General features: G+C 41.0%; 2 protein-coding genes across 3 annotated transcripts in view; both read left to right on the top strand.

Annotated features, from left to right (window-relative positions):
* LOC139813785 (uncharacterized) overlaps positions 1-8184 on the top strand; it is a 43471-nt gene extending 35287 nt beyond the window's left edge. Inside the window, exons 20-21 of the mRNA XM_071779498.1 lie at positions 635-1002; positions 2497-8184. Of these exons, the coding sequence (XP_071635599.1) occupies positions 635-1002; positions 2497-2776 (648 nt within the window). The 3' untranslated portion in view covers positions 2777-8184. The remainder of the gene's footprint in view (positions 1-634; positions 1003-2496) is intronic.
* Positions 8185-10510: 2326 nt separating this feature from the next.
* Positions 10511-14619, top strand: part of LOC139813983 (protein trachealess-like) — a 77290-nt gene continuing 73181 nt past the window's right edge. For both annotated transcript variants that reach the window (XM_071779903.1, XM_071779902.1), the window contains exon 1: positions 10511-11373. In XM_071779903.1, the coding sequence (XP_071636004.1) occupies positions 11078-11373 (296 nt within the window). In that variant the 5' untranslated portion in view covers positions 10511-11077. The remainder of the gene's footprint in view (positions 11374-14619) is intronic.

The raw sequence follows: 14619 nt of genomic DNA, 5'->3' as shown, positions 1-14619 counted from the left end.
CGCGCATCCGTAGCGCACAACGTATCTGATCCGTATATGTCTCTCTCTTTCTCTCGTGAAGATATATTGATTTACTCTTGGCGCATTTGTCCACGTGGCTCGTACCTGAAAAAAAAAAAAAATCGAAAAAGATCTCTATCCGCTCGCGACAGTTATCTCGGAAAGCTACGCGCGAATCTTACGAAACGTTCGTTGACGTATCGCGCGGCGATCAATTTAGCGTCGAACATCCTTTGCCTTATTCTCGCTTTTCCACCTTACACCCTCGTCTTTTCCCCATTCCCCATACTTTATATAATCGTCTTATACGCTTTCCGATGCCCTCCGGTGACGCGCAAGAGTGGATTATACAATATTCGATATCGTGTTCTCCCGGGTATACTCCGCCACTTATCAGAATCTCGCGATCCGTCGCACGTCGCGTCGGTCGTTTCATTGTAGTCCACATGAGATTCTTTCTTTAACCAGCTGCCGTGATCAATAACTTAAATTAATATTTCAATGACTTAGAAACCGCGCTTTAACTGCAATTAATTTCTCTAAATATACAGTGCTCCTTGTATTCTTACTTATCGCATCTATTACGCACAACGATCACTAATCATGCGCGATTCCGATGATCTCTGTGCTTCAGAACGATGCGGTGTTGAACGATGCAACGACGGAAGAGGTGCACTGCGGAAAGTTCGCCGGTAACTCCGCGAGCAATCACACGCAGGAGGGTGGTTCGCTCTCCGACAGTGGAATCTCCGACAGCGGGAGCGATCAGGAGCTGAGCGAGCGCGAGCATAGATTGGCCGCGCTACGGCGACTTACGCGTAGCTTGGAGACCCAGCTGGCACCGGACAGCGAGGCACTGACCGACCTCTGGAAGAAAATCGAACACACCGAGACCGAGCTGCGCGATTTGCGAAAGCAGTGCGAGGAGATCGTCGTGCGTACCATGGTGGCGGACGTACGTGCTGCCAAACGAACAGCCAGCAAGGTTCACTATCCCGCAGAGTAAGTACTTACGACCTATGACCCTTCCCGGTTTTTATTACGGTTCCAAATCTCTGCGCATTAAAGCTTTTTTCATTCGATCCTATTCACGGAGAATTTTGCGTGAAAACACAAATTATTCCTAAAATCGAATAATCGATATCACGTTTTATTTCGCGCGACGACGTCATTCAAACGAGGTGACAATCGAACCGCATAAATAGGCGAACACTCGCCGAATTTAGCTCAAGCATTTGAGAATGAGACCTCGCTCAGAATTTAAGAACCGCCGCCTACGTTCACATTCCATTTGCATAACGTCGAAATGGGAAGTAAAGAATGAAGGCGACTATTTAGATGTGGGGACGCGCGAGGTCGTTGGTCCATAGCGCTGGGCATTAGGCAGCTCATTTGAATATAAGAATTTTTGCCGAGAACCAGCACGGTGACTGCACCACGGTCTCTTAACGGTAGTGCACATCTTTAAAAAAAAAATACCTGTAACCCACGCGTTTTTTTTTTTTTTCGTAATTTCGGATCACCTGCAGTGTTTCAAAATGTTATGCCAGAAAAGTGCATTGTATTGCTAAACGTTCAGCATGACGTCTTCTTATTAATTAATTTTTACCCGAGTGATTCGAAAATGAATGAAATAATGTGTTAACACGTCGGTATAGCTTGATAAAGCGTCGGTTTTTTTCCTCTCTTCTCATTTGTCAAGTACTCTGTCTTACGATATTGTTCAACATGATTACAGATTCCAATTATCACCGCGGTGTATCTCATTTAACTTTGTTTTAAGGATGTTTTTATAGGCACGTTCAATCATCGCTCGGTGGTGGCGGATAATAGGTTTAGTTTTCGCGGGCGTGAAACATCTGCCCGCACTCCGAGTCATAAAAGGAGATATAAAAACCCAGTGCCATTTTCTTCGATTGACGGTCTTCCGTTTCGCCACGTTTCACGCGTTCTTTTTTTTTCTCTCTTCCTTTTCATCTTCCTCCACGTCTACAAACAGCTAGGTTTTAACGACAACGGTACATTTTGAGCCTTCCCTCATACCGTTCGCGGATTAAGGCGGGAGTTAAATGAATATTTGCGGAAAAATCAAATAACCGTGCACTTACGTAATACTAACGGAGGGGAATAGGGCAACCCTAGCTGTAATTGCAAGCCCAATCTCGCAACTTCCAAGTTACGTGTATGCATCTCCAAATTGATTTTCCGACGAACTTTGCTATTACCGGTTCGCTCGTATTATCGTAACCCGTGGGACGGCATAAATTAATTTTCCCAGTCGCGAGCTCCTACAAGTTTCTCCTCCAAACGGTCAAATTATGTATGCGCCTGACTCGCAAGTTAACACATTATTCAACGAAACAAAATTTACGCTATGCAATATGAATAAAATAACGGAAACATAAGCGTGCCATTAATGCGCACGGTGCCCGGCAGTATTAAACAACGCTCGTTTCGGCCATCGAAATATTTTTTTTTCTTCTCCTATTTTTTTAGCAAGCGCAAGAAAGCTATCTGCGGCGTAGATACATCGAAAACCGACGCGGAATTGGTGCCGATGACGAGAAGCAACGCCAAGGGCGACAACCCCGACGACAAGCCGATATCCTGGGCGGGAATCCGGCGAATCGCCAAGGTGGCATTGTCCTTCTGTTTCGCAATGACCGCCGTTTTCGTCGCCGTTTATTTCTTCACGCCTCAGTGTTGCGAGACTGCGAACACGCAAAGTCGGTTCACGCTGCTGGTACGTTACCCTAGGGGGCCACCGCCGGTGTGAGCGGATAATACGGCAGGTATATACGAAAAATATCGACGCCAACGATCGACTGATTCTTGGCGAAAAAATGGATAAGATGTGTATATCCGTTCCGATACGCGCGTCGGGAATTGTGATTCAACGATCGAGCCCGCGACGTAAGGCTGTCCGCGAATTTTTAGCGAGCGCGCGGTATTATTAGACCGTTAATTTTAAATTGCCCGTTGAATTCGGCAATGCGTTCGAGGAGATGATTTGCCGGCGCTTGAGCGACTGATTCTTTCACTGCCTGCGTATATCTTTATTTTTGTTCCTTCATCGTGTGCGAAATTCGATCGATAGTCTGTAACTTTTAGCCACAAGTTATCATGACGTAATAGAAAAATGATGAGTTTTATAATATATGGAAATTGAATATTTCCATATTCTGAATCAATGCGTGTCTACTATATTTATATTTTTGATAGATTCGCGGTTGAGTAATTGATTAAATTTATAGTACAGAGACAAGTCTGGCAACGAATCTCGAACGTCGCAGTTAAAAATATCCTGCTCTTCTATTTTAGTATTCGTGCAAGAACGAGATGCAACGAGACGTAATATTGCATTATTGATACAGTTATTTTCTCATTGTTCTAAATTGCGCGCGCCAGCAGCCTATGTTATTGTTGAAGTGTATAAATGTTTATTTATAGATATATATATACATATATATATACAGAGATCATATATTATATATTTTACTCATTACATATACTATTTTTCTTGGAGAACAATGCTTAGTTTTCCTCCCGATGGATGTAAAATCGGAAACCTAAAGTGGACTTTACAATTTTTTGACGGACGGGAGTCCATTTACATCGAATTTTACCGAGGAACGGTACTTGGATTCCATATTGCTAAGCTTCCTGTTTGTTCCAAGTATTTTCCCCGCAACGCTGCTTCTAATATCGCCATTTTTGTTTCCGTAACAACGAATATTTTTTTCGATATCTTTTTCCCTATATCTCCGCAAATGTATGAAACATACACACACAAGCTACATCGGATATTTACGCTTCAAAGATATTAACCCTAGCCAGCCACACTTATTTTCGAGTCACTAATTCGCCACACTCCGGTCCGTGAGACCGTTCGACTTTTTCACATTGTCATTTTCATTCTAATTAATATTTTTAAGCTTATACTATAGAAATTGGTAATATGGACTCTGAACGAGATGTTTATGATAATATCAGGTCAAGAAAATGATTTAAATTTAAACTGAACTTATTAAAAGGAAACTAGAAAATTATGTTATTGTGTAAAAACTATAAAACCGAAAAACATTCAGTAGTCTACTGGACTGGAGTGTTACGAGCTAGGGTTAAGTATTATGAATTTTCGGAAAACGGCTTGCACGAGCAAATTTTCCTACACGTGCATGGTGATTTATACACTGGCCTTATATAAAAATGATTGATTTTAAATACAGCAATGGGATTTATCGGCTGTTCATGCACTGTGAATAATAACAAATATAATGTTGCACATTAATAATTTGGATGCATGCGGATATGTATACACTTTAGCACCTATGCATGCAGTTATGTCATTCCCGAAATATTCTGCACCTCCAATTTTCTCATCTTGTGTCATATCAAGAACATTTGATATCCATAACAATGTGCATGCTATTAACGATACTTATCTAGTGTCATATGTGATTGGAAGCTGTATTTATATAAATATGTTTTCTTTTAATATGGTTGAAAGTTTTAGATTGCAATGTATTTTGACAGTTCTTTGATCTTTCTCGCATATGATCCTTTAACGAGAGAAAAATACATACGTGTCGTTTGAGACTACTAACGACTCATTAACATAATTAGTCAGAATTTCTCATTGTAAATATTATATTTATCGATTTTTTTCGGGATTTGTCTTTGATATTTGAAGACACTCGTATTTGAAAGTGAAACAATGGCTAATATAAATAGACTTAAAGAGAAATGGTAAGCAAAGTTTGTGCTAAGAGGCGAAAATTATTTTTCCAAAGAGAAAAATAATTTTTAAGAAACTTAAAAAAAAAATACCGAGCTTTTGATAAGAGTGATATGTGGATGCTGTAATTTTTGTCGAAATCTATTTTGTAAAGTCTTTTTGAGAAAATGTATGATATAAAATGAGTGGTAATGCGAGAAATGCCTTATGGTCAATCATTGAGAGCTTACAACTTGCTAACGATGCTTACTGTGTAAGCGCTTGAGCGTAACGACTCCGATTCATGCTTATGCAGATCTTAAGCTTCTCATAAGAGAGGCGATATTGTCGGTAAGTCCATCTGGCATTTTGCGGACTACATAGAGATAGCGAAACACAATCTGTGTGTAGATAGAATAATTACAACTGTGTAAAGTAACGGTGGTTTAATATCGTTTTGACACATAGAACTTTGTGAATAATACCACGGTAAAATACCATGCCCGAGAAATACCACGGGGAAATATAGCAATATTACAGAAACGTGTCTTTTTTGGGATTGCTAACTATATTAAATTACCGTCACTTTACACTGTTGATTTTGTGAATTTTTACTTTATATTGCGAAAGATCTAGCACGTCGACCTGCATGAATGGTAGTATGGTCGCCGACAGCACATTTTTTTTTTTACGTAAGTACCATGTGCTACGAATAGCGAATGTTTATTAGACAGAGTTTTGTTATACGATTGAAAAATCAAAGTATTTACAGTGATGCTTAGACTCGATAGGGAGATGAGCTGCACTAAATAGAGATATAGTTCTATTCAGTATCGATATCTCTCGATGAGAAACTCGCGTGAGCCGAGTATAATTTTCAAATTCGATGCACTAGCTGCATCGATGAAAATAATGGATAAAGAGAAGCCTTATATATACTTTATTGTAAAGTATACTGTATTAAAGAGAAAGAGAAAAGAAAAAGAGTTGACAAGATAATTAATGACGGTACTTTTGCCGTCTTGTGTCGCATCAATGAATCACAAACGATGGCGACTATCTCGAATAACGAATGTTGAAAAGATCACGAATGTGAGAGAAGTTATATATACGACGAATGCGTCGAGCTGAATGTCGCGATTTTTTTATCGCGATCGACGCATATAAAAAAGTTGCAAGGAATGTAGTTTTAATTGAAAGTGGAGATATACAATTTCAGTCTTTCCACGAGCTTGACTATTGTCTTCGCTATAACGGACGTTGATGTTATCAGTTTAATACAGTCTTTCATTACGCCGTAATGAAGCTGTGTTAAGCAAAAGAAGCTCTTATTTTGACATCAATCTATTATAAGAGTATAATTAGATACTGAGATAGCGATCGGAGAAATGATTCCTACAGCCTAACATGAACGGGAACATATCTTTCGCTATTTTTCCTCTACAAATTTTGATTGAATTTTAATTAAAAATTTTGATTAAATTTAGCGGCAAGAGTGACTGATTTTTTTTTAATTAACGTAAATCATTTGATCATCTTTTATTTAGGCGTAATTTACATAAAAAAATTTTTGCTCGTTATTATTTTAACATCAACTAGAGAACGAGTATTGAGTGAGAATTTATTGGATGATTATCCAATAATAAAGTACATACGTACTTACGATTTATCGTATAAGAGAATGGCAGTTATTTAATTGCCCGTTATTAGACGGACGAACGTCCATGGCATCGAATACTTTTCGATAAAATATATCAATATGACAATCGCTATATATCACAATGGAATTGTTTGATGAAATAAAGATCTCTGACTTAACGAGAACGATAATGAAACTCAATAATCATTAATCAAGCGTGTCTTTGCGCTTACTTTAGGCGATAATGGCGATCTAATGTGGAGACTTACGCATATTATATTCATATGACTGTAGTGTTATGAAATAACGGACTAGCACACAGAACTTTTTACAACGTGTTACTTAAAATGCTATTGAAATCTTTTGTCTCGTATCGTTTGAACGTGAAGGAGTTAAATAATATCATCAGGAAATATTCCTTGGGATAAGAAAGCGTAAGAAAATTTCGTGAATTGAAAGGCAACGCCTTTCATTGCAACAATAACTATTTTAAGTAACGCACTTCAAGTATACCTTACTTTCGTTTCGCGAAAACGCGACACGATTTTCAATCTGCCTTATACGAAATAATAATAACGTGTATAAAGTACCTGAAAAATCAAAACGCTACTTATAATACCTATTCTATGTTATCTCATGCACGCGGTTGAAGGAATACTTGGTAATATTGTAACGATCGTGTCACGCTTATCATTTTACTGAATATATTCATCTATATCGTATAGATTATTAAATATATATGCATGTATCTTTTTCATTATTATCAAAGGGAGTCGTATGGTATTACGATGCTCTATAAAAAAAAAAGAATTAAAAAAAAATGTTCAGTTCGATAAGTGCGAACAAAGTATTACGATATTCGGTATCTTCGAAGACCATCGTTTAGCTCTTTGCAATACCAATGCATTTTTTAACCATTTATTTCAATCAAATCAAATTTAAATAACTAAATAAATTTAAAAAAAATGATTAAAATAACGAAAAAGGATGGCGAAGTTGATCGTTACATATTAGGAATTGCATCTGTAAGAAACGATGGTTTTGAAAGCCGCTAAAGTTACGTTAGCGATAATATTCCTAGCAGTGTAGATGTGTAGCAACGCTTCTACTTGAGACACGAGTGAGACCACCTATTCAGTAGAGAATATCAGCTATAACTGAGAGAACAGGGTATATATGTAAAAGTTAAAAGTATTTAGTATTCATTTGTATTACTCGTCTGTATCGTGTTTGACGCTCAAATGGAAGCGGTGAACGCAATTTATTATACGCTAATAATTATATTTTAATCACGTTTCGTGAGCTATCTCATAATGTTTATTAAATTCTTCTTTCGAAGGTCGATATAAGCTCCGCAATTTCGACTGAAATTTTATTGTCAGTGACAACAAGACTGTCGCGGTTTTCAGCAAACTGCAATACTTTTTTTTTCTCAACTTCTCAAATGGAAAATTTTCACTTTCAGCATTCTTTTGAATATTGCTCACGTAAAAGTGAAGCGCGTAAATAGCGTTACTTTACAATTACCGGAGATTCAAATCGTTTTCACTTCGTGTATAGACGTTACTACGTTTATACATCACGATACAATCGCCAAATTGGTTTGCTCAACTCACCGTGTGATTACCTCGGTGGCGCACCGACTTTCAGATTTTCATTGCACTTTACTGTATCAAAACGAATCGCTGGACGGTTGTGAAGTAACGTCCGAACGATTATTAACGATACTTTTTTTTCACGACTTAAAGTATTATACTACGCTGAAGTATTATACTAAGTAATACATTTTAGACATTTCAAATAAACTCTGCATTTTTGTTCAGAGAAACGTTTCTTTTTTTATATCTCCACACGCCTTTAATCCCTGTGTGAAAATTCCTGAAAATGAATTCCTTTGTACGATAAGAAAAGCGCATTCGACCGTAATGTATGTCGCCAATGACAACGTTCGCGATCGCGCGGCATATTGCCGAAAGTTCAATGATACGGCGCACCGCCAAGTATATCCGCAATAATAATGCGCCTGCAATTGATACAGAGGTACGATGATTGCCGTGTTCCTACGTCCGTTTGCGGCGGCCTTAGTGAAGTCAGCGCGAAGGTAGGGATATTAGGGGTTAAAGGGCACACCCACTATGTTATTACGACTCACACCTGTACCCCACGTGTGGTAGGCCAGCGCGGAACAATTTTTCTGCTTAAGAGAATCTACTTAATGGCACGACGCTGCCTTCCTCTCCCTTCCCTCTCCCAACAACAATAAGTCGAAGTAAATTATTATCTTTTCTCTCTCTCTCTCTCTCTCTCTCTCTCTCTCTCTCTCTCTCTCTCTCTCTCTCTCTCTTTTCTCTCTCTTTTTCTCTCTCTCTATCTACGAACGAATGGCGCGTACGCGAATATAGCGAACTCGATTATCACACGGGTTAAAATAATATTACAAAGATAGAAAATAAATTTAATTGAAACGTAATCGCGAAGCAAATGTCATTCTTGAATAACGACTCAATAATTCATTAAATAAAACAGGCAAAATTTAAACGAATATTTTATTCGCTCTTTCCTACTGTTACGTTTTATATTACAATTCGCAGCATCGGTATGAAACTTGTCCGACAGACAAACTTGAAATTTCCATTGTTGGCCATTTCGTGAGCCCTAAGCGACGGACTAAGGCGGCAAACGACAAACGAGCGAGAACTGAATTATTTTTGACGGAAAAGAGCCTCGAACGAGCAAATGGGCCGCATCTTACTGCCGCTCTATGACTCCTACGGGGTTTATCCGTCCCTTCTTACTTTCGGTTGTTTCCTCTCTATCGTCTTGCAACCTCCTACTTCAACTCGGCTTACTTAAGCAAGCGAGGTCGCCTCTCCACCCACTGGCCGGAGAGAGTCACCTTGCCCGGCAAGGGTTGAGCGCTGGGCGAGCTGTAAATTACCAAGAGGGCATTTTGATTAAATTTTTTATGGTAGTAGACCGGTTACAACTCGAGGGGCTGACGTAACTCCGGCTGATTTAATGTGTACGTTACAGCGCCGCTTTTATTTGCCATTCGCGCGGCGAATTCCTGATTAGAAGTAATAATTCCGAAGCTGTCTAAGCATTGTAAAAGAAGTAACACAGTTGTCGCGCGATAATTTGTCGAGGAGCCGAGAATTAAACGCGACAGGGAATATATTAAAACCTTTCTCCCCGATGCTTCGTCACGCGGTTAAACGAGGAAAATGTATCTCGAGTTAAATAATCATTTAGCGCCGTTCGTGATAATTACTAATGCGTTATAGCGTTCTTCATCTTTCGACAAAATTGAGATTCAGCGACACGTAGGGTGCTACCGAATGACTGATATTGCGAGAAGACAAGGTAAGTTGGGTTTACCGGGTGGAAATGCCGCGACGAATGAATAGTAAAGCTCGCACACTCTGGAAATCCGTTGCTTATGAAACGTCCGCTAAGAGACGCGTTTAGTCGAAGGCCGCGAGGGCGAAGTGGCTCAACAAGTGTTACGCCAAAACGAGCTTGCGTCTCCACGGTTTCGTCGATCCGCGACGCGCTTGTCCGCCCCGCGCGTGGTCAACGGGGGCGTTTCTCTCCTACCCGTGAGGTCGTGTGGGAGAGAGTTGCATATTAATTTCCGCGATACGCACGTTTTTCTTCCTGCAAACACCTAGTCTAACAGTCGGCTCTCTTCGTCAAACATCTCGAGCAGAGTCTGACCAAGTAACGCGAACACACATAATTATTCCTAGACAGACTCGTTTGTCGTCATCTAATCATTACCTGCCCGATTGATATCTGAATCTGATAGGTATCTGAATTGTAAAGATTAGATTAAAATGAATGTAGATCAAAATCGAGATATTGCATTATGCGGCAGTAAAGTATCCTCGGTGATACCAACGCGGAGCGAGTTCGATAGACTCGCGGAGGGATAGACAGGGACCACACTCCACAGGGAGGAAACGAGAGAGAATATTCGCGTTCGGACGCGCGCGCACGTGGTCGCGAGGGGGTGAAGTCGCGGGCAGGAGGAAGATCGGGGGGAGAAAAGAGGATCGGAGAGGGAATGGAGGCGGGAGGTATCACGCGGGCGAGAGTAGGCCGAGGCTCCGCCTCCGCGAGGTAAACTCGGAATACGGCGCGTCATTCATGGCCGAGCTAAAGGCTGCGCCACTGTTCGGGTCCGTCCGGCTGCAGCGGCTCCACCAGAGGATACACTACGGCGCGGACACCTGTCTCCCCCGCAGCATCCGCATCACCGCCGTCGCGCCGCGTTCTCGGAGTCAACAACTGCCACGCCGCGAACGCGGACGGTGCCCATGCGTCCACGGCGTTTACCGGTGTATCGCGTGCCGCGCGAATAAAGTATACCGGTCGTATGGTGCGGTGCCCGAGGAACTCGCGGATCGTCAGGGCCCTCCCGTTCGGCAGGTCTCCGTCGACGGGAAAAGGCTACCGGCGCCCGAGTACCGGCGTGGCGCGGACCCGAGTACCGGGCGCGGGCACGAGTGCGGGTTTTAAGGGCGCGAGTGATACGCGGCACAGTGTGCAAGTGAGCAGTAGCGTTTAAGTGAATTGTCGAAAAGAGAGAAAGAGAGAGGGAGAGAGGGAGAGAGAGAGAGAGGAAAAAATAAAAAAGAGGAGAGAAATATACAAGAGAGAGTGCACGATCGACTGAGACGACGGAAATACCATCGACATTCGTGGTGGAAGGGTGGCGGATGCACCGCGGAGGCGGAAGTGCCGGAGGCGCAGCCGGGGGTGGTATCGTCGGTGGTGCCGGCGGAAGTCACCGTGCCCTCGAATTAGAGCATCCGTCGGCGATGCCGGGCGCACCTGGTTTCCATTGGGGGGCCATGTTCGCGGGTCACCACGCGGCCGCCGCCGCGGGGATGATGCAGCCCCCCATGTCAGCGGGTGGCGAGTACGTGCCAGCCGCGGCGCATCACGGTCCCGCTCATCCCGCGATGCCCATGGATCTGCACGTCCATCAGGGATTCCCTTATTTCCCTACCAGGTTGGTACAAAACACATGCTCGTTTTTTTTTCTTGCCCCGAGATACTTAATTTCTTTATCACCAGAAATCTCAGTAAATTTAGTAAAATGAAATATGTGCCAAGGGATATGTTCTTACAATCATTTCGTCGGATACTTTAATAATTTATAGAATCGAATTCGTCTTTTTCACTGAGAGAGAACGCGCATTCGAATCTATGAATTACTTGCAATTAAAGAATTCTTTCAATAATGAAAGAAGCGAATTCATCTTTTTGAGTCGTACGATATATAACGTTTCTTTTACGCAGAAGAGAGAGAAAGAGAGTTGAGAGTAGCCTTCATAGAAATTAGAAAGAACGACATAAACTATATTACCGTAAAGCCTGACGCCGTCGCATCTACCGTCGCCCAGTCTAGATGCACCGGCAAATGGAGAGGTCGCTTGTCTTAGCCTCAGTTGTTTGCCTAGTCAATATTTCTTCGTTGGGGAAGTACTCCCATATTTACCCATTTCAAGCAAATACTTGGAAAAGTACTAGATATTTTTTTATCTATGCGCGAGATTGACGTTCGCGCGAGTTCACGTTTACCGATTATAATTTGCAAAATTAAATTAATCGCCTCGAATAATAATCTTATATGGAAAGATATTTTAGAAATTACATGTAAAAAGGATAGATTATATATGCATAATGTGAATATAATTTTAACGAAACGAGATGAACGATATCGAAGCCTTTATTTCAAAACACCGGCGCGGTATCGTTTCTTCTTAATACGAATACACACACGATCTCCATCGTCTACCGTAATTATTAACACTCCATGCCCGTATGCCACGATGTATAATCGCTCGGTGGAAAGCAACGCATAAGAACAGTTCTTGTAATTATACTCTTCGTGTGCTTAATATCCCAGCAAATTGTATTAAGATTTTTTCATTTCGTAACTACTAATCTGCCCGAGGAAAATACGAAACACACATACGTATATATATATATATACACACGTCTGGCTGAATTCGTGTCTGCATTTTCGATTGCGTTTCACACTTGTACATTTATATAAACATACATTTTTCTTCGGGTTATCTCTACGTGTGAAATCTAACACGATGTCAAATCAGTCAGGCTCGTGAACATTGATAGCGATCGGCGACGATAAGTGATTTTGCACTAGACATGTTTGCTTTAGTCTTTACAATATTACAAATTAAAATACTTATTATTATTATTAATCTCGTACGTAAAATATATGTGTATACGTACTAGAAATACAGCTATATTCTTTATCGGTAAGTGAAGATATCTTTAGAAATTATCTATCTTTAACTAGCAAAGAACAAATAAAAGTTTTTGCAAATGCAGGGTGTCTGGCGCGATAGCCAGACGTATCAGCGCCGAGATTAAACTAAGCAAATTACGTGCTAATAAGTACCGGAAAGAACATCCGCGGTGCATCACGAGGGGAGTGAGAATGCGCTAGACGCGGGGCACACGCCCGGCAAAAAACTTATTATAATGCCTGCCTCGTACGAGTTATTAGCATTCCGCTATCAATTATCCTGCCGTCGTGCTTTCGATGTCGGAGCAACTAGTAGGAACGTCTGTCGTTCTGTATTTATAAAACGTATAATCACGCCATCGTCATCGTAACAAGGAAAACCTCTAAAGGGTGTTCCCGAAATCTGTGACGTACGGAGAAAACACAAGCTGAATTAAATTACTTTCCGCATCGAGAAAAGAAGGCGAATTGAAAGATTTTTTTGTCATTTAAGTCATTTTAGAAAATGTTTCATCGCGCCGGCACCGTTTCTTTCCTCGAGATACACGACATTTTTAAAAATAACGATAAATATAATGTAGATACGAAACTTATGTGAAAACAATTAAAATATTTTACAATTTACCCAGTTCACACCATTTGTAAATGGAACCTCTGTTCTCTCGGTCTCGGGACCTTTATTTCTGGACACCTGGTATATAACGCAGTGACAGCGCGAATGACACTGACATATCGCCGTCTCGATACGACGCCGCTCGAGAAGTACAGTGTGTTTTGATCGCTATGATTTTAACTCCGCTATTTAATTCTCTACTATCCGCCGCGCAATCAATATAGGTGATTGCTCTAGCATGATTTACTGACCATATTCGCGAACGATTCGTGTTACACGAATAAAATCAATCGATCAATCTTTATTTTTGGAGTTTGGACGAATATGTATCGAGAGAATACGGTCGTACGAATTTTTAAAGCGTGAGTAAAAATTTTTCGTTATGGTGAATATTCCGCTCGATGGCTCGCGCGTTTGTCCATAGAAATCCATCTTTTCACTTCGCGCCTGTTCGTTCGAGGAATGCCGGTAAAACGGTTGTCGCACCACAGAAATGATAATTTAACGAAAACTCGTGGAGCATTTGACACCGATTCGCGTCGATATGAATAAGAAGAGCGTTTGCCTGTCAAGTCGAGCGTTAGCGGCCGTTCCGAATCGTTTGCCACAAAAGACCGCGGTATTTGCATTGATTCTTTAGAACAGCTACTGTGCTTCAAGCGAAGCTTCAAGCCTTTTTTTGGAAGGAAGACGAGTGTCTTCTCAGTCAATGCTGCTCATTAATTAGACAGGTCGTCTGTCCGTTTTCGGATCGCCGGGTGCAGGGTATACCTACTTGTGTTGACGTCAACTAAAGATTAATATAATACAAAACCAATAAGGTGTTATTATTTGTGATGAAATTATCAAATGCTTAGTGACAAAGAATCTATTGTTGCAGACTGTTACAAAGTATGCATGGTACATGTCCTATGGATGATGATATTAATATCACAACCTGATGTGTATAATTCTGATACTAATTATTCAATCGTAGACATAACACTCGGATCAATTCGTATATTCAGAACGTATATATACAATGTCTCAAGATCGGCAGACTACCCAGATACCCTAAAGTTTATCTGCGCGCAGTTATCTGCACATAAGTTTGTATTAAAATCGCGCGAAGCGAACACGTAGAGAAGCGAGGACGGCGAAGAGTTTCGTTAAGATCCCGATAAAAAAATATCGATGTGTTATATATACTTAATCGTAATACGTCGAGAGAGAAGATGAACAATCTGTACAAAATATATAGCGCAGCGTGCAAGATAAATGAAAGAATTTACGTGACGCGAGAAATTTTTGCTTTCCGCGTTTTGTTCCCGTGCGGAAATTCGGTCTAATTATCGCCGTGTCGCGCATACGTGTGTGTCCGAAGACAC

This window comes from Temnothorax longispinosus, chromosome 5 (genome assembly GCF_030848805.1).
Source record: "Temnothorax longispinosus isolate EJ_2023e chromosome 5, Tlon_JGU_v1, whole genome shotgun sequence".
Taxonomy (NCBI): Eukaryota; Metazoa; Arthropoda; class Insecta; order Hymenoptera; family Formicidae; genus Temnothorax; species Temnothorax longispinosus.
Note: the sequence above shows the minus strand (reverse complement) of the source record. Positions and strands in the feature narration are given on the sequence as shown.